The sequence below is a fragment of the Haliotis asinina genome, chromosome 11 (genome assembly GCF_037392515.1).
Source record: "Haliotis asinina isolate JCU_RB_2024 chromosome 11, JCU_Hal_asi_v2, whole genome shotgun sequence".
Lineage (NCBI taxonomy): Eukaryota > Metazoa > Mollusca > Gastropoda > Lepetellida > Haliotidae > Haliotis > Haliotis asinina.
This window is the reverse complement of record NC_090290.1, coordinates 3,533,441-3,560,054: the sequence shown is the minus strand read 5'-3', so window position 1 is coordinate 3,560,054 and position 26,614 is coordinate 3,533,441. Positions and strand designations below refer to the sequence as shown.

Below are 26,614 nucleotides of genomic sequence, written 5' to 3'. Positions count from 1 at the left end.
CTAATGTTCACCTCCAATAGTATTCACCTAAAATTCACCCTTCAGTGCTTTTCATTATTGCCGATGTATTCTGTGCACTCACCCGACAAACAGTAGCTGAGCCAATTCGAGACAAAGGGGGTTATCCCTGGACAAGCCCAATAGCGACTAGTACATCTGTCCTTGAGACTGAGCTCCTTCTTATCTAAAACTGGTATTGCTCAGAGAATCGTCAACTCAAGGGATTTCTCATATCACATATACTGCAGATGAGGTTTTGAAACATATCGGAATGAAGAAGATATGCAGCATTTTTGAATACAATTAAAAACATCTTGGGTTTATGGGAAAATATTTCAAGTAACACAATTATTCTGACGTTTTGGTCGTACTTGTGCCAAAAACCTCCATAGATCGGGACCGAGTCATGTTACGGAAAGAGCCGAGTGGCGACGAATTTCTCTGGGAAAGTCTCACCTTCGCATATGATGTCAGTTCCGGTAAGAGAACCATCTTGTTGGCAGGCACGGATTCTATTTCCACTCTGGTACACATATCCAGGTTTGCATTCGTAATTGACGACCTTGCCAGTTTGCACGCTGGTGGCGTCGGCAACGACACCAACTGGGGGAGCAGGGACGACACATGTTCCTTGAAGGTTGAGGAAATGTTGATTAGACATACTAAACATCCTTAGACGATTAAAACTTAAATCATTGCGCTTTTTGAGGGTGAGGGTAAAAATTACAGATCGTAAGCTCTAAATCATGTTAACGTTGCCTCTGTGATATAACGGCCCTGTTCCCACTACTACTACTACTACTACTACTACTACTACTACTACTACTACTACTACTACTACTACTACTACTACTACTACTACTACTACTACTCAGTACTCAAACTACCCGTGATGTCGTTAGAGGCGACTGACTGGATCGGATGGTCACATTCCGTGACGTATTTACGCATGTCATCGGATCCTAGTGTGGAGATCGATGGTCATGACGACAGTCACTTGAATATTGCTGAGTGCGGAGTAAAACTAAACTCACTGGCTGTCGCACATATCGCAATCACCATAGCAACACCTACCTGGTGCACAGTTCCCGGATGTCTTTTCGCAGAATTCTTTGGCAAAACTTGCGCTGTAACCCAGATCGGGATTGCCACTGAGGATTGTCGCACAGTCGCCCTTCTTGTCATTACACGATCCTGAGCCCCCTGAATAAAGACATCACATTCGGATTAGTACAGGGACGTGGCACCACGTTATGAAACTTTTGTCGAGAAGAGTAGGCAGATAGATGACCGACAGTACAAGTCCGAGTTTGAACCCTCAGATTATCTTGGGGTTCAGTCCATCCTAGTCCCATAACATAGGACAGTCACATCGTGCTGTCGTACTTATGTAGTTGATTTACATTATTGTGTCTCGGTTTTAAATGGGTACCCGACAGGATGTGATGATAATTTAACTGTTATGTCACCTCATAGGCCGGCTTGTATGCTCCCCACGGAAGATCATCATGTGAGCACAATGACCCGGTTTCATACACACTGGAAACGCTCTCTAATTCACTTTCCCTGATCACCCTTTCTCTGTTCAGATGGTTATCTTATTCTCTTCTTTAACAAAACCAAAGCATTTAAATCGATACAGAAAGTGATCGAAATGAGGTCTCATCGATACACCTTTAAATGGCTTCCGATTTGGATTTTGCTCATCATCAATTATTTTTTGTCATACGCAACGACAATGGCCATAACTTACATTTTTTGCGTTTTCATACGTATTCATGTAAGAACTTGATAATTGACTGGATTACTTTTTGTCATGCTGCAGCAGAAAATGACGAGGAGAACGGGCGGTATACAAGGAGTGAGCGACAATCAGCATTCTTATAATCTTCGGTCATCACTATTTCTAATGCAACCGTCGCCCCCCAAAATATTCGATAGCCATTGGCCCTCGCGTCTTAAAGGATTATAGATTAAAACATATTGTTTCTGAGACGACCCCCTGACTCAAAATGTTTCACAGTACAATACATGATGACAAGCCGGGCACATCGGTACACCATAACCGCCTTGGTCTTGATTTTGTCTTGAGATAGTCATAAGTTAATGTTAAAGTATTAGCGCTAACAACGCTTCGGAAATCTATGCCATGATTTGCCAATCTTGACACAAATGGATAACGACAGGTCCGCGCAAATCGGGGGTGTGGTCAAGCCAGACCCTCTGATTGACCAACGCTTGTAAATCTGCACATTCGTTATAAATTCGTGGGATTTTTTACTCGAATGCTTGTGAGAAATGAAAGATTTTTATGCAAGCAGTGACCTCTTCAAAGAAAGCATCAGTTTGTGAATATTTCCTTAACAAGCATCAACCAACCAGAAGGTTTGCTTCAACCACGCCCCCGTTTGTCATCCATTTGTGTCGTTTATAATTGTTAAGTGTCAACATCAGCTTTCAATCGACTTGCAGAAATAACAATAGAGAGTTGGTAGGTGTCAACTCTCTCTCTCTCTCTTTCTTTCTCTCTCTCTCTCTCATAAAGACACGACACGACACGAGGGTAGTATATGGGGTTGAACCCAGTGCTTAATGGCACGATACATAGCAGATCCAATGCAACCTACTTCATTTTTCCGGGGTCCCGATAAAAAAGCGACCGTAACGCTACGATCCGTCGTAGTTTATCATAGATTTACGAATGCCGTAACTCTACAGACGCTTTCTGGATCGGGACCCAGCAATGCCACAAAACGTCATTTCACGATACACATACAAAATGTTTATTGAAAAGAAAATGAAATTGTAGATGCATGAAATAGATGTTTATGCCCCAGACTGTTGTAAAATAATGACGTGTCCTAAAACAAATCCAAAATACATCGTGCTGAGGTTTCCCGATCAACAGAGAACTTACAGCGACTTTTGGGGATATGCAAGATGTTTGGTTGAGTTTCCGAAAATACAGGAATGTTCTTATTAAATTATGTAGATGGTCTCACCGGCTAGTGGTACCTTGCACAATGCATATGCGGCATGGTTGTTTAGCTTCGTCTTGGCCAGTTTGTTGGCGAACTTGTGGTTTTGAGGCAACAACCACGCCATGTCGATCGCGGGATCTCCAGTGATACCGTTAGCTGAAGACACATGGAAAAAGAAATGCCAGCAACCATTCATGTCAAGGTATGACGGTTAGTACGGCTTTGTTGGCGAACTTTCGTGAGCAAGGAATGGGTAGACGTGTTATCTAAATTGGCACAGTTGGACGAGCCACAAACCAATGTCCTCGGGTTCCAATCCCATGTTATGTTCCTAGGTTTCTAGGTCCGCTTAACACCTGACACCTACAAGTACAATACCTGACACCTATACAACACCTGACTTTCCATCCTAGGAACTTGAGAATGCGCATCACAAACTACGGTTTTGACGATCTGCAGTTAGCGTCCCCTTTCATTTCAGTATGATTACACGCACTGTTTATAACAAGTGCAGTACTAAATCATAGATAAAAATTAGTGATGGGAATTGGTTGAAATCTCACAACTGATAACATTTTTAGTACCAACGAGGAATCATCAAAGGTAAATTGGTTAACGTCATTTTCCAGAGTTTCCTGTTCAGGGTACAGATAAGTATAAAATCATCACCTGTTGTTTTTCTGTTCTATTTTGAAACTGCGCAAATAGCAATTCTTAATTTCACATCCCATGGCAAATGATGCATCTAGATACTTCAAAGTGATGAATAATATGTCATGAACAGAAACTTCCTGGAGTTTGTCACCTCTCACGGCAAACATGGGTTACTGAAAATCAATTCTAACCCTGGTCTTAACGGGGCAACACCATACGTACATTCATCATTTCGTGATGTGTGATCATGACCTTGGTGTAGCTGTTCACTAATGTAGAAGCATAGAGATAAGGTTCTACCTTGTCTTCTTATAAGAGATATAGTAATCGATATTGTTTCTCACGATTGTTGTTTTTCCACAGATAAGCGCCCACTACAGGTTCTCCGTCGAAATCGCTGACCCATCCACTTCCGCTGGGCGTCATCCCAAACCAGACTTTAACAGTGCTAAGTCTGTGAAGGCAACAGTTATATGTTTTGCATTGAACTTTACATTAACTGTAAAAACTGAAGCGCAAAAATACACACACAAAACAGAAGGCAATCCGTGTCGGTAAAATAAAAGGCAGTTATCCTAGTAGTTTCAGTTCAGCATTTCGAGGGCAATATATATCAGCAATAATCGTATTTATTGTCTTCATAGCCGTGACATTACTGGGATATTGCTGACAAAGGAGTAAATCCTACTCCTAAACTACCAGTCAGTCCATTAAGCCGCATGCAACGACAGGCACAATTACGTTACATTTTGAAACCTTTGTGGGAAGGTTATAGATTGGTAACGTCATGACACAAATTAAAGTTGTAGGAAGGTTGTAGATTGGTAACGTCATGACACAAATTAAAGTTGTAGGAAGGTTGTAGATTGGTAACGTCATGACACAAATTAAAGTTGTAGGAAGGTTGTAGATTGGTAACGTCATGACACAAATTAAAGTTGTAGGAAGGTTGTAGATTGGTAACGTCATGACACAAATTAAAGTTGTAGGAAGGTTGTAGATTGGTAACGTCATGACACAAATTAAAGTTGTAGGAAGGTTGTAGATTGGTAACGTCATGACACAAATTAAAGTTGTAGGAAGGTTGTAGATTGGTAATGTCATGACACAAATTAAAGTTGTAGGAAGGTTGTAGATTGGTTAAGAAGGGACAGACAAGTGTGTGAGAAGGGATGAAGACGACACAGCGCAGGTTAATGAATCAATATCTCTGTCGGCACTTCTGCACGTGCTTCTCAAACACTTGGCTGTCCCTTTCTCTGCACAACTTCTTTTTTGTTTTTGGGGCATAAATTCTGCCAAACCGCACAGAGGTAGTCCGGTGTTGTAATTATGATCAGCGTTTCATTCAGTATTTTATGTTTATTAGTTATATTGCAATTCATCAGCCCACTTTTGAGCCAAACCGGCTGTATATGAACAACAGACATATTGGGGGACCACGGATGTCCTTTTGGTCAACCGTCAGATACATAAGTGACCAAAGTATTGATAAGTGACCGGCGGATGCTTTGGTCGTTGCCGCTGCCCTCAGCAGTATTCCTGAATTTTGCTCGCTGACTGGACCAAACAGTCCAGTGATTCATGTAGCATGAGTATATATATATATATATATATATATATATATATATATATATATATATATATATATATATATCAACCAAGTCAGGGAGCCCACAACCTACCCTCATAGTCGGCTCTGACGACAAGTATGGGTTGCTGAAGACCGATATTCTAACCCAGATCTTCACGGGCAAATGGTCAAGAGAAATGTATGTTTTGATAATTTGTTTCCGAGGCTGGAGCATGTTGACGAATAGCTGAAATGATGCTCACAGCTCCACCGAAATCTAGCAATTTAATGGATGTGTGGTGGCTACAAAGAATAATATTGTGCGCCCCTTTGGATCCTCACAGTCATCGATATCTAAGTAACCAACGTATATCTAAATGAAAAAAAACCCCGAAAGTAACGAATGGATGTAACGGTGTAACTGACCTAACTGGGTATCAAAGTAACAAGCGGCTTTCTAAGTCAGCGACAGATAACCAACGCATATCTTACTGACCAATGGTCTAGTGACGAACGGATATTAGAGTGACAAATGAATATCGGATCGACAAATGGATATCGGAGTGACAAATGGATACTGGAGTGACAAACGGATATCTGAGCGTAAGAACGATATCGGAATGACGAACAGATGTCGGAGTGACAAACGGATATCGGAGTGATGAATGAATATCAGAGTGACAAAGGATATCGGAATGAGAAACAGTCATCGGAATGACGAACGAATATCACAGTGATAATTGGATATCGGCTTGACAAACGGATATCTGAGAGGCAAACGGATATCTAAGCAACAAACTGGTATCTAGAGATATGCAATGTTATTTAGTGATTATTGGATATCCGCTATTAACCCATACTCTAGGATCAACTAAAGACTCATCAACGTTGTAGATATCATAGAATAAAAGATGGATATGGACTGGGTCGTTGATCGGGCGCTGAATGACTTACCCTAGAACATTGTTTCTCAAGTCGACGATAATGTTATTAAATTCCTCCTCACTCTCGGGATACACAAGGACGCTGTTGGCGTTTTCGTCTTTAGCGCATGCTGCCCGTGCAGCGGCGCCTTGGAAGGTTCCCGCCAGGAACTTGTAGCAGTTGCCGTTCCGCTCTATGAAACCAGCTGGGCAGCCTTTTACAAACGGAAAACATTTTGTTCAGAATTGGCTGGTCCACGCTAAGGAACAATTAGTCCCAGTTCTGCCGAGATCTCATGATGAGAAAAATAATTACGACTCTGGCGAAAAATACATGACTTGTTTAGCTGCTTTGTTATTATTTGACGCCGCGCACTAAGCAATATTCCAGCTGGTTGTCTGGTTGCTTTGGTTTGGGTGGGGGTTATTACCTGTGGATATTCGAATCTGGACCAGACAGTCAAGTGCTCAACATTATGAGCATCGATATTCGCATTTTTAATCCAGGGCCGGGAGACTGACCACCCGATCCCGTGAGTCACCTTGTACGAGAAGCATGGGTTGTTGAATGGAGATTGGGTCTTCAAGAGTTTTGTTCAGGAGTTAATTATGTACACCTACATGATACCACATACGTCTCGACTAGTCATGAGGTGGCGGAAGACTTTCGATACGATTTTAAATTGTAATTCACTCACTCTCTTGGACAGCCTCGTGACATTTTCAGCAACAGTAGCTGCAATATTGGGGACATCAGAGACACTCTTCATGTGTGAGCCCACCTCTGGTGTCCCTTGCATATTGCTAAATGAGGCGAAGAACCCAACTAACTCACTCACTCACCACCCATTACGGATTAAACCATGCAGGACAGAGGCCATACGTACCTGCACAGAAATTATCCTGGGTTGACCATTGTCCATTTGACAAGCACACGAACTGCACGGTGTTATCACCGGAGTTGCATTTGACAGAGATGCTGTCTCCAACTTTGTAACCGAGGGGGTTGATATTGAGGTTGGTCGTCCCTGCTGGCAACGCAGGGTCACCGCATGACACGTCTGGGGCTGGGAATGAGAAAACACGCCGGTTAGACTGGAAATTTACATGTTCCCCCCGTGGATCCCCAAGATTGTAGTGTATCCTTCAACTAAATTGCACTATGAAGTGTACTATGATAAAAAAATCTAAAAAATGTCACTGTAGTACTTATAACTGTTATATAGCTAATGACTTGGACAAAGAAACCAGTTCCAATGTGTTGGTCAGTGTCTTATAAGGGTCTTCGTTTTGAACGTAGTAGTGTGAAACACCGGCACCTGTCTAATCCTGGACATTGCCCAAAACAGCTATTCTACAACGATATTATGATCATTAAAACTTTGTCTAGTCCGGAACCTGTCTCTTCCGACTTTCCCGTCCCAACAAGCTATTTTAACTGTAATGTAATACTATCTAAACCGGCACACTCTTTTCACAAATTGTGCCAAAAATTAGGGGCTGGACGTACATACAAAGGGGAGAAAGGTATGTGGAGATGGGCTCGTGGGGTGGGGGTTGTAGGACAAGAGGAGAGCGATTCATTCATTCCAGAATAAACCAACGTAAGGCCAAGCTAAAGGATGGTGATCCTTGACGAGTAACTACATGAGTGACTATTTTTGAGAGTTATTCCCCTTGCCCTTACCGGGGGTTTCAGCAACAGGGTAGTCTGTGATGAGACCAGCGTCATAGCACGTCTTGAAGCATGTTCTTCTCGTTTCGGAGTCATTACATGTTGGGTCCCGGACGAGGGCGATGTCGCAGTCGTGGTACACGTTGAAGGGTTTGACTGTTCAAAAATACAGTTATCGTTTATAGAAACGATATGACAAAGTTTGAACCCGGTCACAATAGTCCACTGGGCCGACATTTTCGAAGTTCTCTAAGCGCTAAGCTTGGCGTAAGTTAATGTTAATATATGGCACCTACGATTATCTGAGAGCTAAGGGAGCATCGAAAATCTAGGCTCTGATAGACTCTCCTGAGCAGGATGACGTACGCAGGTGTGGTCTGACGGCAAACGCTGCCTCTTGACCTTCCTACAACGTCACCGTCATAACGAACCGTGACACACACTCAGGATGTTGTGAAACGTATGAGTCAGACATTTATACAAGAAGCATGCCCGTGGTCACCTGATGTCCCCCCTGTCTGACCGAAAGAAATAGCCACTGTCCCGCAAGCCCGAGGCTAGTAAAAAGCCAGTCGGGCGAGCAAATCTACAGAATCACCTGCCCGACTAATCAATGAATTTTCATATTGTAAATACATCAGTCTCTCCGACTTATTTAGTCATCATGCACTTTCAAACCTTGCAAGAGTATGGCCTGTTAAAGTGTTCATCATATTAGTAGCTTGATCCTGACATTATCTTATTGTCATCTATTTTTGTAATGTGTTTATTTTCAAACTTCATTTTGTGGCCTAGTCACTTTCAGGCATAGCTAGCCCAACTGGCAAGCACAATTTGAAAACTATTTCGCACTCTGTAATGCATATGAATCGGATCTCTTGGTCGAAACAAAGAAACTTTACATCGTCGAGTTATTCATAATAAAGTAATTGACATCCATAATGTTTTCTTTTCGTTTGCTTTCCACTTCTAAATGTTCTTCAAAGATTCCAAGAGCATCGATGATCTGATAATGATCGGTGTCTTGTGGCAGACATTTAGAAAGATTTGCAAATATTTCGCATCTTTGACAAACATATTTACCTATTTAGATTGCAGATTTGTCTTGTCTTTGCGTATATTTGTGACATGTGTGGTTGGTTGGGCAGGATACGCTCTCCCTTTGCGAACACCTAGTACAATCACTATTTCATTTATTGCAATAATGTCACGGTTCTGATATATAATAGCACAATTGTTTAAGCGACTGAGGAAGAATCTTCTTCACAACTTATCAAACCCCACAGCCGTGCGTTTTTATTCACATGACTTTAATCAGACGCACAATCTCCCAGTATACAAGCTACCGTGATATTGTTGGAATATTGCTAAAAGCAGCATAAAACTGAACTCACTCACTCTCTATACGAACGAGTTAGGCTCGCCAAGAAATAGAAATATCGGATTCACGAGGTTAACTGTTAAATGTTGGGTCATAGGTTCTAAATATTTTAGAACGTTAGACACAGATATGGAACCTATTCTTTAACATTGATAGAACAAATGTATTTTTTTTCAGAAAAGGTGGCACGAGAAAGGTGGAATTTCGATCATCAGTCTGTGACTTTTACGTTTAATACGAAATAAAATATCGTTTCCTCTAACTAGCCTTGAGGGCAAATAAATTTTTAATTAGTTAATTGTCATTTATGCATAACTTTGGTGTGATGAAGCCCATGATATTACTTTAGGTTTTCTGTTCACAAATACAGCTTATCTTACTCAACGGGTCCGACATTCCAGAGTTTAGAAAGTATCGAACAAATACATCCAAAGGACTGTAAAACGTTTCTCTGTGTGGGGCAGTCAACACCAAAATGTATGGTATATGGTAAAATGTTTGAGAGACGGAGGACTGAAATACAAGAAATATCTGTAACTTGAGGTGATTAACAGCAATGCTCAATAAATTGTTCCACGGTACAGTAGGTGATAAACAACAATATTCACTGAAGTGCCCCTGTGTGTGAGTGAGAGAATTTACATTTATGCCGCACTCAGCACTATTCCAGCTATATGGCAGCGGACTATAAATACTCAAGTCTGGATCAGACAATCTAGTGATCAAGAACATGAGCATCGATCTGCGCAACTGGGAACCGATGAGATGTGTCAACCAAGTCAGCGAGCCTGATCACCCGATCCCGTTAGTCACCTCCCAAGGCAAGCATTGTCGCCGTTTATGGCAAGCTTGGGTTGCTGAAGGCCTATTTTACCACGGACCTTCACGGGTCCTGAACTGTCCCACGTCACAGTAGATGATAAACAGCAATACTCACTGAATTGTCCAACGTCACAGTAGGTGAAGGTCACGTTTCCCAAGTGTACAGAAGTGGCACAGTAGGGCATGAGTTTGAGTCCCCTCACATTTCGACAGTAGTTCGAATCAAAGCCACAGATGTGATTCTGCGTTGAAACTCTGTGTAAAATACAAAATGTATTGTCAACCGAAAACATAAAGTGCTTACAAGAAACTTCAGTTTCGAGCAGGCTTATTACGAACTGACGGTTATAACGAACGGACGGTTATAATGAACTGACGGTGATAAGGAACTGATTCTTATGAGGAACTGTTCTTCTCTACCAGCACAGGGGCGGTGGTGTAGCCTAGTGGTTAAAGCGCTCACTCGTCACACCGAGGATCCGGGTTTGATTCTTTACATGGGCACAGCTCATTTCGTGTGTAACCGTCATATTGCTTGAATACTGTTATTATTGCCTTGGATAGACATAGCTGCTGGAAGGGAATAGTCACATGACTAATCCCACTGGGTACCCATTTTGTGTCATAACTAAAATAAATACCTATTGTTATAAGCGATGTGGGTAATTTTGACAAAATGAAGATTAAACTTGATGTATGATTTGGGAAACGCAGTTTACACTCTAACTATGCTCCAAATCGACCAACTCACGGTGGCGCAAAAAACTCAGGATTGGCTTCAAACACGTCCGACCAGGGCAAGCACTGTGAGAAACCCTCCTCATTGACAGCGTAGCTCATTTTTCCGCAATAGTCTTCGCCTCTGTTCACCAGTGAGTGTGGCAACTGGTTGGCTGAATGGTCAAAACAGAAAAAAAAGATTTTGTTTTAACTATGTGGACATGGTCGTAGTCAGTATGGGTGAGTGAGTATGTTTTACGCCGCTTGTAGCAAGATTCCAGCAATATCAAGGCCGGGGACACAAGAAATGGGCTTCACACATTGTATCCGAATTGAATCAGGGTCTTTCACCACTGGGCTACCCCACCACCCCTCGTCAGTACGAAATGTTGGACAGTGTGAGAGACCAAATCAATCAGTCCACAGATAAGCACAGTCAGTACTCCAGCTATATGGCAGCGGTCTGTGAATAATGGAGTCTAGACCAGACAATCCAATGATCAATATCGTGAGCATCAATCAAGGCAAGTGGGATACGATGACAAGTGTCAACCTAGTCAGTGAGCTTGATCACTCTAACGACAAGCACCTGCTAACGACAAGCACCCGCTAACGACAAGCACACCCTAACGACAAGCACCCGCTAACGACAAGCACCCCCTAACGACAAGCACCCGCTAACGACAAGCACCCGCTAATGACAAGCACCCCTTAACGACAAGCACCCCCTAACGACAAGCACAGGCTGCTGAAGATCAGTTCTACCTCGGATCTTCACAGACATATTGAGGATATGGAAAGACGTGATTGCTGGAGGAATGACTTACATGACGCCAGCTTGGCTGTACATTGGAACCCGGTAAAGTTGCAAGACTGAATCCCAGTACTAAATGTCACCCTCAGTTTGTTGGCGATAGACAACACTGGCGACATTCGGTTTCCACTCGCGTAGATTGGGCTGATAAAAAACATCATCGATACTCGATATAAAATCTAATGTACAGCAAAAGAAACGCAATTTTCGAAAAGTCGAAATCTGATAAAAGTAAGCATTCGTGTTTATGTCCTTTGTCAAATCCAGAGTCGCCTTTCTTTTTCTGTTCAGTATATAACGGGCATAACATACAGAAACCCATTTTCTCCAAAAGTATAACCATACGACTTGTAAGCTACACTACAGCGAAACAAATCTCGTTGTCTCGAAGTATATTCCCAGATCGAGACAAACCGAGTTGATATATGTGCCACATGAGCGATTAACATTCTGGCTGAGACTTAACATATATCGACACAAACGTTGCCTCGAAATATATATCGATATATATTAGTTATCACACATTCAGGGCCCAAAGACCTAGGGACATTGTGATTCGAGAAGCTGCAGTTAACTCCCTTTGATTTAATCATGCTGATCCCAGTTTCAAATCTCGGACTTGTTTCAGTTTGGGGTTAGGTATATGGCAATATTCCATGCATGTTCGCACTGAGCTTATGTCAATTTGTTATGAAACCACTTGGTAAACACATCTTACTCTAAACCACCCTCCCCAAGCATGTTCTTGCTGATCTTGAAAGACGCATCACAACCAATGTCGATGTTACCGCATTCAAGGAGAACCCTGGATCCCTCGGGAGCCTGTTGGGGGAGAAGCGTCATCAGTAGAATATGAAACTTAATAGGCCCTTTCACCTAAACGATTAATTAAAGATACCGGCTACCACTCCTAATATTCCCCTGATACCTTTATATTTGTATTTTAGCGGTAACATTAGAGGTAGACGATCGCAAGGGTGTCAATGTGTGTATGTGTGTGCATGTATGCGCGTGCGTGCGTGTGCATGCGTGTGAGAGTGAGTGTGTGAATATATGAGTTTGCATGGATGCTGTGATATTCGTGTCAGGTATGCTTGCAAAACACAGGTATTTAGTTAACCTGAACATAAAGCCTATTTCCTTTCGTTACAACCCCCCCCACACACACACACCCCACCCCACCCCACCCCCACCCAAAAAACAAACAAAAAAACCCCCCTCAAACAGAAAAAAAACCGCCCTCAAAACATTCAATGCATTCCCTGACCTAGGTTTACGTACAAACTTTCTTTACGGCTGACCTTATCTTCTTATAGCTAATTTGCTAATTAAAGGGGCATTATATTCCGTGTTGCAGAAGTACGAGTTTGAATGATTGATCATGCTTATATTTTCACCATGCTTTTGGTTGAATTCACAACGATAATGACAAATTGCTGTTTACCTTAAACACCCAGTTGCACTCCTTGTTCTTGCCGTATGAGTCCGGGTAGCTGGGTGAAGCGAACACATCCTCCGCGTGGGTCTCGCTCAGGTCGACTAAAGCTCCACAGCCTGAAAGAATTTGTATTCGGTTGACGTACACAGGAAAGCATGAGAACACATTCACAACGAGTGATCAGTATTCCAGTTATATGGTGGTGGTCTGTAAATAATAGAGTCTGGACCAGACAATCCAGGTATTAACAACATGAGCATCAATCTACGGAATTGGTAACCAATTACACGTGTTAACCAAGTCGGCGAGCATGACCACCTGATCCAGTTAGTCTCAAACCATGGGAAACTGAAGATCAGTTCTAACCCAGATCTTCACAGATTACATATTCTGAGACGGACACACCTACAGTGACAGATAGACCCATACACCGCGACAGACAATGAACAGAAACAGACACAGACACGTGCAGAGTGACAGACATGTGTACAGTGACTGACATATACACACAGACACACAGTGACAGACAGACACATATACAGAGGTAGACAGATACATACCCAGGGACATGCAGACACATGAACAGACACATACGCCGGTCTTATGACATTTCAGGAATATATTTATCAGGCAGCTGAACTACGATGATAAAATTTTGAAAGGAAAAATGGTTCCAGAAAATGTTGTAATAGATTATTTTCAACCAAAATGCTCCAGTCAGACAGGAGACGTTCATGCACAACGATGTCTCCTTTTTCTGACTAACATTGCTTGGTTCAGGCATTTCCATAGGTGTGCTCTACAATAGGTTGGTTGGTTTGTTGTTTAACGCCGCACACACGATTACAGTAGGTGAAGTCAGTTTTACGCCGCATAATAGTCTTTTAATAATCGAGACAGACAATCGAGTGATCAACAGCATGAGCATCGGTCTACGTAATTAGGAGGCGACGAGATGTGTCAACCAATCGGGGTAGTCGTCGTTTGGTGACAAGCATGGGTAACAGAAGGCCAATTCCAACCAGAATCTTCACGGGTGGTCTTCTGCAAGAACTGGTTTGGACCTGAACTGTTTTATGAGGATGCGGATGGGGAACATGGATGAGATGTGTCTTTAGACTTTGGTTCCAACTTACTGTAATCAACTGGTTCATAGCGACAGTACTCAAACTTGAGGCTGTTGTCACTGGACTCGGTGATGGAGGGCAGGATGTCACCGAAGTTGAACTCGGAGGGCCCTTCTTGGACAAAGGTGAAATACTCGCTCTGGACGTTCATACCTGCAGAAGCGGAAGGCATTAGGGCGAGTGTTTCCTTGTAGGGGTATTGCATCATTGCTTTTCGTTAGAGGCCACATTCGGCAATATTCCAGCTATATGGTGGCGGAAATATTAGCGTGAGGGAGTGAGTGAGTGTAGTGTTACGTCACACTCAGCATAATGGCAGAGGTCTGTAAATAATCTAGTCTGGAGTCAATGGAATGAGCATCGATTCACGCAAATGAAATTCGATAACATGTGTCAACCAAATCTTCGATTGTTTCAACTGACTGGATAACCATTACAGCAGACGGACTTGGTAATACTAGAAGTTTGTATGTATGTTTGTTTGTTTGTTTGTTTGTTTGTTTAACCCTGCACTCAGCGTTAGTCCAGTTATATGGCGACAGTCTGTGAGCAGTCGAGACAGGATCAGACATTCCAGTGATCATATCATGAGCATCGTCCTACACAACTGGAATACGGCCATCCGGTTAGCTGCCCCTCACGAGAATCATGGTTGCCGAAGACCACTGCTAACATGGGTCTTTACAGGTAGTAGTAATACTGGGGGCAGCAGCAGCAGCAGTAGTAGTAGTGGTGGTGGTGGTAGTAGCAGCAGTAACCGAGCAACAAATATATTGATTGGTCAAACGAACACCTGTGTACCTGCAACTTGTTCGCAGTCCCTGTTCTGTGCTTTCATCAATGTGAAGGGGAAGTCGTTGGGAAGGGACAGTTTGTCACCGGGGAACCGGTCGTCACGACAACAGAACTGGTAAATAGCATCTTGCCCGAAATCCCCTGCAGGGAGGCCACACGTGCTGATGGGGTTCTGACACTGACCTAGACTCTGACTGCTAACCTCGTTCACTTGGTAGACGGCGTCGCTAAATCCTGTCAAGTGAAAACGTAGGTGATTAGTTAGAGTTGAAGTTTTAAAGGAACTTCATTAATACAGACTGAGCAGGTAATTCAGCCTGTCTAATGGCTCCATCATTTAAATCATTAGGTGCCCCTTTAGCAACCTCCAAGGAGACTCCATTTCTGGTGCCAACCGAGGTGATATGCTGGTATATTGCTAAAAGCGGCGTAAAAACATACTAACTTATTGACTCACCCAAGAAGACTCGTATCGATGAATGACATGAGCACAAAAAAGATCAGAATGCGTTGAAGGATCGAGGCACCTTGTAACCGATCAACTTTAATCTTGAACACTGTACATACATTTCACTTCACTGGGGATATTATGTTATTTTATCTACCTTTATACCACATTTTTCACATTTTGCAGCTTAAAACACATTTTGGTGTTATTTTGTCTCCATTTTGAGATCTACTACAGATGGAATGGTTTTCGATCAGCCTGATCAAGAAAAAATATATAATTTGCAATTCTAAAACATCTGCTAAACTTTAATAACACCGTCTTTCTATACTTTATGTCGAGGTTCAGGCAGCATACCGTAACTATGGAATCACACAGACTGACCCTGTTTGATGAGGTCGTAAAATGATTCACAATTCACCTGACTTACAGGTTACACCTGTTATATTTTTGGGCTTATTCAGTGTAGTTCTGTAACGCACAATGGCATCCATATGATATCAATTCCGTACTACACAGCAAAAATGTTTTACCGGCAGAGCCTCATTTTGAGATTTCCACAATTTCCAGGTTTCCGTTTGTCAGAGCTCGCTGTACAACGTGTTATGCAAGGATTAGAAGGAGGGTAGTGTTGCAATATAGAAGTGCTTAGTTGTGTCAAATCATACTGATTAATATTTATGTATGCAGCCAAATGAATTAGTGTAAAAAAATTGGTTATTGCACTAAATTGCGCAATAGGAAAGAACCCAATGAACATTAAGTAAGACCGTTGTGTAATCATTGTTTTGACATGGTATTGCGCGCGAAAGCATCCCAAGACGTGTTTGTGAACATTTGTCATAAACATGAAAACGATACATGAAACGGGCAAGCAGAAAATGTTGTCCACACAATGCATGTAGAGTGTATCGGAAACATGAATAAAGACATAGATCAGAAAGACCAAACCAAATTCATCATTTCTTTACGAAATTCAAGACGTAAAGAATGATAAAAAATACCAAGGATATTACAAACCGAAATATTGCCATTGGACTTTTGGAAGCACAGGAGTCCCAGTCTGCCTTTACAAGATACTTCCACGTTCACTATAGAATCTTATCTCGATTATTGCATCGATATATCCGCCTCAATTCGACCCAAGATCGTTCGAGAGGTGGAATATCAAGAGTGACCAGTCCTGCCAAGGACCGATTCATCCAGGTCTTTCACCTACGTCCCCAATTTGCAACAGTAAATGTCATTGCAGGACAGGTGCCTGGTCTTCGGAGAATTATTGATCAAACCATCAGAAACTGTCTGAGAATGGGAAATCGAGCATACCAACCAGAAGTCTTCCTCGATATCTCCAGGGTATACGTTCCGATAAGTCTCCACAATACCCTGGAAGCATCTACGAGTTGGCCCGACAATTTTGTTACCCCCTTTACTGTCTCCGCATTCTCACAGTTGCCAGTCAACACAACCGCTGTTACAACAGAGCTTGCCAAAGTCAAGAAAGATAGCTGTCGCAGCTGTGAAATTTGTTTGTAAACACCTCATTGGATAGAAAAACCAAAACAACAACAACAACAACAACAACAACAACAACAAAACAGACACGGGAGGTAGGAAAGTAGGTACATCCAGGGTATTGTGGTGACTTATCGGAACGTATACCCTGGACATATCGAGGATGACCAAAAGTTGGACCTGTCCCAACACGACTACACCACTGCCGCAACAGTGTTAAGGCATGGCGACGCGTTTAGTTCGTGTTTTCATCGTGTTTCCTCCTGCAACGACGGGATATGGACCATCGACGTCCGGTTCGACAGGTCGACAAATTCGACTGACGAACCGTCATGGTGTTGGGAGCCATGTCCTACACTGTGGTTCATCAAGGCAATTTTAAAGCAAATCGGTACATCGATCTCATCCTGCCACCCCACCTCCTCTTGTGGGAACTGTTCCAACATGACAACGATCGACGCTGTGCAGCTCGCATAACAGATGCCTTTGTTGCCAGCGCAACCTTTTGTGTTATTCCATGAAATACCATATCGCCTGATCTGAACCCAGTCGAGCATCTCTGGGACGATCCTGATCGACGCGTCCGTAAACGTCACCATCGTCCTCGGATAGTTCCAGAACATGTCAACACGTTGCAGGAGGAATGTCGAAGAATTCTCCAAACAAACGACATGAATCCCACGATTAATCACTATCTAAACACCAAATTAATTCGAAATATATGCACAATAAATTTTCAAGGCCTTTGCTCTGTTCGTCACAAGCAGAGTGAATGAATGTCCTTATACGCTTTGATAGCGATTTTAACCCATATCATATTTTGCATCCACAACGACGCTCGAACAAACATCAATCAAATTAATAAATTTACTCGATGCACACAAACACGCATGCATACACGCACGCATGAACGCACGCCCACCTACACGCGTAGTTCCCATCTCATTCCCTCATTACCGTAATTGGGGCCCACATACACGCACACCTACACGCGTAGTTCCCATCTCATTCCCTCATTACCGTAATTGGGGCACACGATTCCTGGGTTGTAGAAGCAAAAGCTTCCCGGCGTCCATTTGCCGGAGTAGGTGTTGCCGGTGTTGGTGCAGAAGTCAAGCTGGAGGGCACCGGTGGACTGGAGCCCAGCCAGGGTGTTGGGAGAGGAGTATGTGATGCCCCCATGGCTGTAGGCGAAGCGTGTCCCCACCTTGAAGCCCGATGGCGGACAACCCTCCTTTGGGGCGAGGTACGACACCTCACTGGGCCAGTCTGCCACTGGGTCTGCGGAGAAAATGCGTGACCATTATCAGCCGATATTAGGCAATGTATTCAGGGTGAGTGATTGAGTTTAGTTCTGCGCCAATTTTAACACCACCACAGTAATACCATCACCACGGGGCTTCACACGCTCTAACCATATGGGGAATCGGACTCGGATCTTCATCGTGACGAACGAACGAAGAAACCATTCCACTACCTCACCGTCCGTAAGGGCTAAATCTGTGTGGCTAACACATTCGAGTCCTGAACCATAGTTTCCTTTTATTTCGCCCACGATTTCTATGACACTGGAGAACGATTGGAAAAGGTCTAGATTTTTATCAAAGCCTGAATCTCCCTCTACCTCCTTTTTAATTTAAATCGAATCTTTCTTTGTCACTCAGGTGTGGGAATCGATCCTGGGCCGTTGGCCCGCGGAAGCCTTGACCACTATGTTTCTCCACTGCCCCTCATGTCTGGGATACAGGGGGACTTTAAAACAGACTCCAGAAATGGGCTTCACACATTGTACCCAGGAGGGGAGTCGAACCCGGATCTTCAGAGTGGTGAGCGAAGAGTTTATCCACTAGACTACCCAGCCGCCACTCGCCTGTTGTGGACATGGATTCGTACTTACACCTTGCGTTGAGGGCGGTGTTACAATTGGCGCGACTATCCAACCCAGAGGGACACACGCATTGACATTTATCTTCGAATTTCCCCATGTATCCCTCGTTTGCACAGGTTGAGCTTTGGCAGCTAGTCTCGCCTGGAACAAACATATAATCCATGAATAAATTGTACAATGGTGAGTGAGTTTAATTTCACGCCGCCCTCAGCATTATTCCAACTATATGGAGGCATCTGTAAATAATCCAGTCTGGAGCAGCGAATCCAGTGATCAACAGCATGAGCATTGATATATGCAACTGGTATACGTGACATGTGTGAACCAAATCAACAAGCCTGACCACCGGTCTCTCGTTAGTAAGCTAGGTTTCCACGTGTACGTATTTTCTTCGTAATCACGTGTTACGTCGTGCGTAATACGGACTGGTTCCATGTGTACATGTATATAGGCTATGTGATGCGTTAAATCAAGCGTTTCTTTTCCGTTGCAGCACGCATCGTGGTGCGTGGAAACGGCTCTTACTATTTTAGTTTGATCTGTTGTTACCGCTCTACACACACAGTGAAACCCGGATGTAGCCTCTTGCGACAAGCATGGGCTATGGTAGGTCAATTCAAACCAGGACGTTCACGAGTCGGAAGTATAAATGAAGATCACCAATGTGTTAAAGATCGGTGCCTACCGCAGCACTGGTGATTGATGCTGATTTCCTTGAAGAACAGGAACTGACTGGCGAGTGATGGCCGTGGAGCGCCAGGATACAGGTATGTGTAAGTCGGCCACCCATACTTGGATATCAGCTGAAACAGACATTGACGACTCGTGGGTACAAGGTAACAGGAAACCTGGTTGCTAGGTAACAGGAAACCTGAGTACTAGGTATCAGGAAACATGGTTACTAAGTACATGGAAACATGGTTGCTAGGTAACAGGAATCATCCTTTTACGCAACTTGTGACTGAGGCCAGTTCGGCAAACACCGACAAAACCGCGTGTGACAGTTTTCACTGTACGGATGCAAATAAATCGTTTAACTTCCAAAGGTGTTCGTCTCGAAATTTCAATTATCGATTTCAGACAAGTCGTAAGTGATAATAGTTCGTTTATTGCATCAAAAGGAATTTAAATGCTTATGCATGCACACACACACACACACACACACACACACACACACACACACACACACACACACACACACACACACACACATATTTTGTCGCGACATTGTGCTTTAACTAAGTTTAGCAGTACTTGTCTTTATCAAGGAATGATACAAGTAATGATATTTTCTCACGTAGTTGTTGTACGTCATTACAGACTGGGAGGAGAAACCACAACTTTTGTATTTCTGCTGCTGGACTTCGGACTCCAGTTCTTGCTGGGGCCGGTAATCTGAAAACAAGTCATCATACAAGCTTCTGATGGTTTGTTGTGTTCGACCTATGTGCAAAAAATGAGTGAGTTTAGTTTTACGTCGCACTCAGCAATATTCCAGCTATATGGCGAAAATAATCGAGTCTGGACAAGACAATCCAGTAATCAAGATTAACAGCATAAGAATCGATCTGCGCAATAAGGAACCGATGACATGTCAACCCAGTCAGCGATATCAAACACCCGATATCGTTAGTCGCATTTTTCGACAAGCATAGTCGCTTTTCGTGGTAAGCATGGGGTGCTGACGATCTATTCTACCCCGGATCTTCACAGATAGACAAACACAGACTGACAGATAGACAGACAGACAGACAGACAGACAGACAGATAGACAGACAGACAGACAGACAGACAGACAGACAGACAGACAGACAGACAGACAGATAGATAGATAGATAGATAGATAGATAGATAGATAGATAGATAGATAGATAGAACCTGGTCTTCAGCTTACCCACAAGGCTACCCTACCACGTAAGATGGATAAGATATTCGGACTCTTTGACTTGGATGCATGTCGTGTAAGGATTGATATTGATCCAAGCGTTTCTAAGACATCAGTCCTACCCCACAACGAAGCACATGTGATACATATGGTCACCGTAGGCAAGTGAGATTGTTCAAAATTGCCTCAATTCACATAACGGGGTAAAAAAATCATGATACTTTTAGACCTTCTAGCGCTTCACAGGCAGCATGGGTCATCCGTGTGCTAATTATTAGCAATATTAATCAGATTGTGATTGTCAACGTTTTGAGCTTGCGTTGTGTAAGTCAGCGCTATAGAAATAGTTATCATAAAAAAAACCAAACAAACAAAGCAAATAGTTTACTCACAGTCGCCAGCATTGCCCAGGTTTGAATTGATGTATTCCTGGCGTACGGTCATGCTTAGGTCATGTACCAAGCCAAGCATATGTCCGAATTCATGGGCGTATGTCATCTAATCGGTAAAGGATATAAAAATCAATCATTTAAGTACATAGTTTTCATTGATATTCTGAGGAAATATAAGCTGGAATTTCCGAAATGACCAATTTCTAACTCGGATATTCACGGGTAAATGGTCTAGCGACAAGTATGTTGACGACTGGCTGAAATGATGCACACAGCTCCACCGAAATCTAGCAATTTAATGGATGTGTGGTGGCTACAAAGAATAAAATTGGATCCGCACAGTGATTATTCTCCGTCATCATGCATTATTTGTGCATACAGGATACACACTGGCAAAACAACGTAAAACCCCGGTGGGTGACTTCAAGACAACATTTGTGAATATATGTGAATGTCAGCGATTTCAAGTATTATATGTAAAAGCCGCAGTGTTTACGGGATGGGGAACACATTAAAATGTTTTACATTCTTGGTTGGTGTTAGACAAAGATGTACTCTCCATCCTTTACCATCTTCAGTTTGTATAAAGGAATTAGCCGGATTCAGAATCAGACAATAAACGGTCAGTAAACTCACAGCTCCGCGGCATGGTGACAGCGATCTTCCTTGTGAAATATACCCAATGTGTGATGCGCATCTGTAACCCAGAAGGACTCAGTTTATACTTCAACCTTGTTCCGGTAACCAGTCGGACTAGACAATCCAGTGATGAACACGCCATCAAAATACAATTATGTATCAGCCAAGCCAGCTTGCTTGACCATCCGATCCCGTTAGTAGCCACTTACGACAAGCATGTGTTTGTGAAGACCAACACTAACCCGGATCTTCAAGGGCCAAAAGGTATAGCAGTGAATAATGGATGACACAATTTATTTAGTGAAAGGGGAAAGACATAATAATTTGCGAGCTTTCCTACATTGCCAAACACCACACTACACTAAATATATAGAAAGCAGTGCCACAGATTCTGCATGCAGTGGGAATGAGGTACTTTTTCTATGTGTTGTGACTTCAAGAATTAGCCTGGTATAGGGAAGAAAACATGCCCCCATGTATGTATGTATGTATGTATGTATGTATGTATGTATGTATGTATGTATGTATGTACGTACGTACGTACGTACGTATGTATGTATGTGTGTGAGTGAGAGAACGTGTGTGTGTGTGGATGCATGCATGCATGCGTGGATCGATGGATGCATGGATCCATGCATCTGTAAGCCAAAATGACTGGTTAAACGGGAAACGAATGGGTTAGGATGTCAACTCACAAGACGCTGTCATATATGTAAACCCATCCCGTAGTGTTATTCGCACCAGGAACACTGGAAGAGTTATCGGCCTTTTCCTTGAAACGGATGCAGGTGTTCTTCTCTATCGTGTCCATGAATCCTCTCCATTGCCTCTTAAGATCTGCAGCTGTAAGGAAGAGAGTCCTTAATGGCTGAAAACTCTTTCTTATCCGAACAATTTCATTTACTGTAATCAAAACATGTGCAACATACCATAACTATTCATTATTCTATCAATGCTGAGCATAACTTGGTGCCCTGTCCTGTTCGAATCCACATTCGGAAGTGTGATCCTCGGCTTTAAGAGTCTCAGTAATTTTGTCACTCTTTAATATTAAGTTTACACTCCATGGCAATTGAAATACCGGCTGAGTGGGTTAGTGAGTGAGTTGGCTTAGAGCTGATTCGACTCTTATTTCAGGCACTTAACTGCTAGACCGGGTTAGAACTGGTCTTCAGCAACCCATGCTTGCCGTAAGAGGCGACTAACGGGAGCGAGTGGCTAGGCTGGCAGGCTGATATCCCATACCAGTTGCGTAGATCTATGTAGATCATGTTGATCACTGGATGGTCTGGTCCTGGCTTTTTAACTGACCGCCGCCATATTGCAGCAATATTGCTGAGTGCGGCGTCAAACAAACAAACAAAGAAAGAAACATCACTTCGGGTCTGCTTGATGTAGACGGGAATCAAGAACTGATGAGGTCTTCAATATTCAATCCTTTAATGGTGTTTATGTATGTGTTGTTTATCGCCGCACACAGCAATATTCCAGTCATGTGGGGGGTTGTCAATAATCGAGTCTGGACCAGACAATCCAGCGATTGACATGTGTCATCCCAGTTAGCGAGCCTGACCACCCTAACCCTTCAGTGGCCTCTTACGAAAACCATGATTGGGTGACTGAGGGCCAGTGTTCTAACCCTGATCTCCGCGGGTCAATCCTTTAATGGAATGATGGAGCATGGACACGGTAGTGACTACTTCCAGACACAACCACGTATATTTCAAACCCAAGATGTTATGTTCCTAGAGTTTATTAGCAGAGTATGGGAAAACCGTGCACCACAAGCACTGATTCACTTGCCTGTTTCTAGATGGAATATTTAGAGACTTACGGACGTTTGGTGAGAAGACGTATGGAATGACGTTGTCAGGCCAAGGTCGGGTGTAGAAGAAAGCCCTTTTCTGTCGATGTCCGGTCTGCAAATCGATCAGATTCTTGGTTAAAACGCACAAATTGCAATCATGCATCGTATTTGGTACTTGACTTTTAGGAAATATCTTAATTGAACCTTATTAAAACTGTAGCCTCTAATGAACCATGAAAACGAGACTTTGGCTATGAATACTTTCCTCCTCTCGAACGGGTGAGATATGCAGTAAACACACACATATAATTTTGGTACAAAACCAATTCGAAAACGATGAAATCGTACGGCACACCCCGGCATCTTCCACACACTATGGTGTGAATGACTTTCATTTTACGTCACACTCAACAACATCTCAACTATTATGGCGATTGTCTGTAGATAACCGGTTTTGTACCAGACCATTAAGTGGTCAACAGCACGAGCATCTATCTATGCAACTGAGATACAATGGTCAACCCAGTCGGCCTGCCTAATGCCGTTAGTCGCCTCTTGCGATAAGCATGGGTTACTGAAGATCAATTCTCACCTGGATCTTGGTGGGCCCTACACTGTGGAACAGTGCGTGGGTATCGATTCGTGTATGAAAAAGGCTGATGCGCTAAACTCGGGGTGTCATTGTCAATGCATTGTGTCGTTTTAAAGTCATGCACGTTGCCGTATGTTTACGCAAAGTATAGGAACGATGGTAGTAAAACTGTTGCGGAAATAAATAATGATAACGAGTGAGAAAAAAAATCAGTCTCGATGGGTTTATGTAATGCCCTGAAGAGCCGCCAACACTCCCAGTGACCAAAAATGTTGCTGATTACGTCACTGTCAGCATCCGGTCGTGACTATGCATGTAACGGTCATCTTGAGAGTGGTCACTCTTGGTGTTGCAGTTCTCTCTCCGAAAAGGGGCGGTGGAAGCCAAGTGGTAAACAGCGTTCGCTCGTCACGCCGCAGACTCGGGTTTGATTCCCACATGGGTGCAATTGTAAACTCCATTCCAGGTATCCCCATCGTCATATTGTTGGAATATTGCTAAAACGGCTTAAAGTACAACTCAGGCAGTTAGCCAGTCTGTCTCATTGATGACTGTCTCATTGATGGCTGTCTCATCGGGTGTACCACTCACAATCACCACAATCTCATCTCTGCTGTGTTTCCTACTGATGACGTGTAACATGCATGTGCGATTCAGCTGAGTCATGATTTCATGGTATTTCATTCACAACATAGTGCAAGATGTCCACAATAATTTACCCACACATGCACAATGTGTTTACCTTTAAGCCACTATCAATACTTAAATATTTACTCAATTTTGTTTGGAAAATATTCTTCATACATCGAGTGTATGCTTTCTTTTGAATGACAGTTTATATGGGTATGCGAGCACTCACCTGGCTGTTAACAATCTCAATGCCGGTTTCAAGTTGTTGCTCCGTGTCAATATCCATCTAGAGATGGGAAAAACATCTATAACAAAACTTGAGGTACACCTATAACATGGTAAAGTAATCCTCTATGCATTTCGGGGGTTTACGAAATCCAAATCAGGGGAACTAACTCTTCGGAACAATTGCAGAAAGGAAGTATGGCAAAACCCATAAGTTCATCCGAACTCAAAATAAAATGTTCAAGTAATGACATATCTGGAGGTCATATCCCGGTTCCAATTCCATTGGCTAGAGTCCCTTGCCGTGCTATTGCTGGAATATTGCTAAAACCGGCGTAAAAGTAAAATCAGGCATTTACTCACTCACAATACCATCGGTGATTGTCGCCCTTGCTCTGTCAGAATAATGGCGTTAACAATGTCGACGAATGGCGTCATTGTGAGATGAAGGGGTGTGATTTACACCAAATATTTTCCAAAGCCACGTAACATTTGCCTCACTCACTCGGTGCACATGAAATCAAGGTGTATGGTACAGGTTGACCTCACCTCGGGTTCTGATCCATCCTGACCCTCTTCAAAGGGGGCGCCATAAATCGACTGCAGACAGCACAGCACTATAAGCAGCCTTGTGACCTTGGACGACTTCATCTGCAAATATAAATCAAACTGTAGAAGTATGAAACCCACGCTTGGTCATGTTTTCTTTGAGTGGTCATTATTGCTATAGAAGTTGATAATTTGACGGATCATCTGTGGGTGCACACACTGAGTGAGCGAATGATTTAGTTGTAAGCTGTACTCAGCAATATCCCAGCTATATGGTGGCGATCTGTAAATAATCGAGGCAATTCAGTGTTCAGCAGCATGAACATGCTCCTCTGCGTAAGTGGGAACCGATGACATGCATATATGTCAACCATGTCACTTTGCCTGACCCCCGAACCCCTCTTACGACAAGTGTGGGCTTCTGAAGTTCAATTCTAACCCGGATCTTAGCGGGTACTGTGCACGTATTGAATTTCAGGATTTCTAATATACAGTGTTGTATATGAACAGATGGACAGATCACTCACAGCAACCAGACAGGAGCACTGGTGTTTATACATGTACGAGAACTTAACATGAACTGAAGTTGACATGCAAATATTGTCGGTTATAATAGCAAAACAGTATCTCGTTCATATTTGTATTTTACGAAAACACATGACCTGGCACAGTTATGAAGACATATATCAAAACAAAAAAGATAACAAACACCAACAGGTATTAGTTATTCGTATTTTATGTCAACGTTTTTCATATGTGAATGTTTTTTTTCTATTTTGGTCAAATTACTCCCATAATTTTCCACTCCACGTCGTTTCGTATAATATAGCCTTTTCGCGTTCTTAGCATGCAGTTACTTGTTGAGGGGAGCACTGAAGGATGTGGACAAAAAGCGGACACATTTAAATACCCCACGGTCATGTGTAATATATTGATAAGTCTCCTCCTAATACTGTCACAAACACTTGCTGAAGCTGGAATTGATTTCCGACAGCATCGAAATATATCGTATCGGTAAGTATATCACAATATTTCAACAGATGGCTTCTTGACACTGTCGAGGATATTGTTTTGTAACGTCTATTTTGTATCAAACGTGTTGTAAGTCACTGGCAAATGTAAACTTCGTTAATATGGATTA

At 42.8% G+C, this 26,614-nt stretch overlaps 1 protein-coding gene across 1 annotated transcript in view; it reads right to left on the bottom strand.

Annotated features, from left to right (window-relative positions):
* LOC137256370 (uncharacterized) overlaps nt 1–26,614 on the bottom strand; it is a 49,876-nt gene that overhangs the window by 4,548 nt on the left and 18,714 nt on the right. Inside the window, exons 3-26 of the mRNA XM_067794200.1 lie at nt 25,474–25,575; nt 24,929–24,985; nt 23,505–23,589; nt 22,366–22,513; nt 21,668–21,728; nt 21,032–21,137; nt 20,052–20,149; nt 19,440–19,557; nt 18,764–18,895; nt 17,887–18,147; nt 14,910–15,137; nt 14,118–14,261; nt 12,988–13,097; nt 12,262–12,365; nt 11,557–11,687; nt 10,761–10,902; nt 10,125–10,264; nt 7,819–7,962; nt 7,019–7,198; nt 6,163–6,346; nt 3,980–4,089; nt 3,003–3,137; nt 1,075–1,203; nt 457–630 (exon numbers count right to left, since the gene is read on the bottom strand). Of these exons, the coding sequence (XP_067650301.1) occupies nt 457–630; nt 1,075–1,203; nt 3,003–3,137; nt 3,980–4,089; nt 6,163–6,346; nt 7,019–7,198; nt 7,819–7,962; nt 10,125–10,264; nt 10,761–10,902; nt 11,557–11,687; nt 12,262–12,365; nt 12,988–13,097; nt 14,118–14,261; nt 14,910–15,137; nt 17,887–18,147; nt 18,764–18,895; nt 19,440–19,557; nt 20,052–20,149; nt 21,032–21,137; nt 21,668–21,728; nt 22,366–22,513; nt 23,505–23,589; nt 24,929–24,985; nt 25,474–25,575 (3,223 nt within the window). The remainder of the gene's footprint in view (nt 1–456; nt 631–1,074; nt 1,204–3,002; nt 3,138–3,979; nt 4,090–6,162; nt 6,347–7,018; nt 7,199–7,818; nt 7,963–10,124; nt 10,265–10,760; nt 10,903–11,556; nt 11,688–12,261; nt 12,366–12,987; nt 13,098–14,117; nt 14,262–14,909; nt 15,138–17,886; nt 18,148–18,763; nt 18,896–19,439; nt 19,558–20,051; nt 20,150–21,031; nt 21,138–21,667; nt 21,729–22,365; nt 22,514–23,504; nt 23,590–24,928; nt 24,986–25,473; nt 25,576–26,614) is intronic.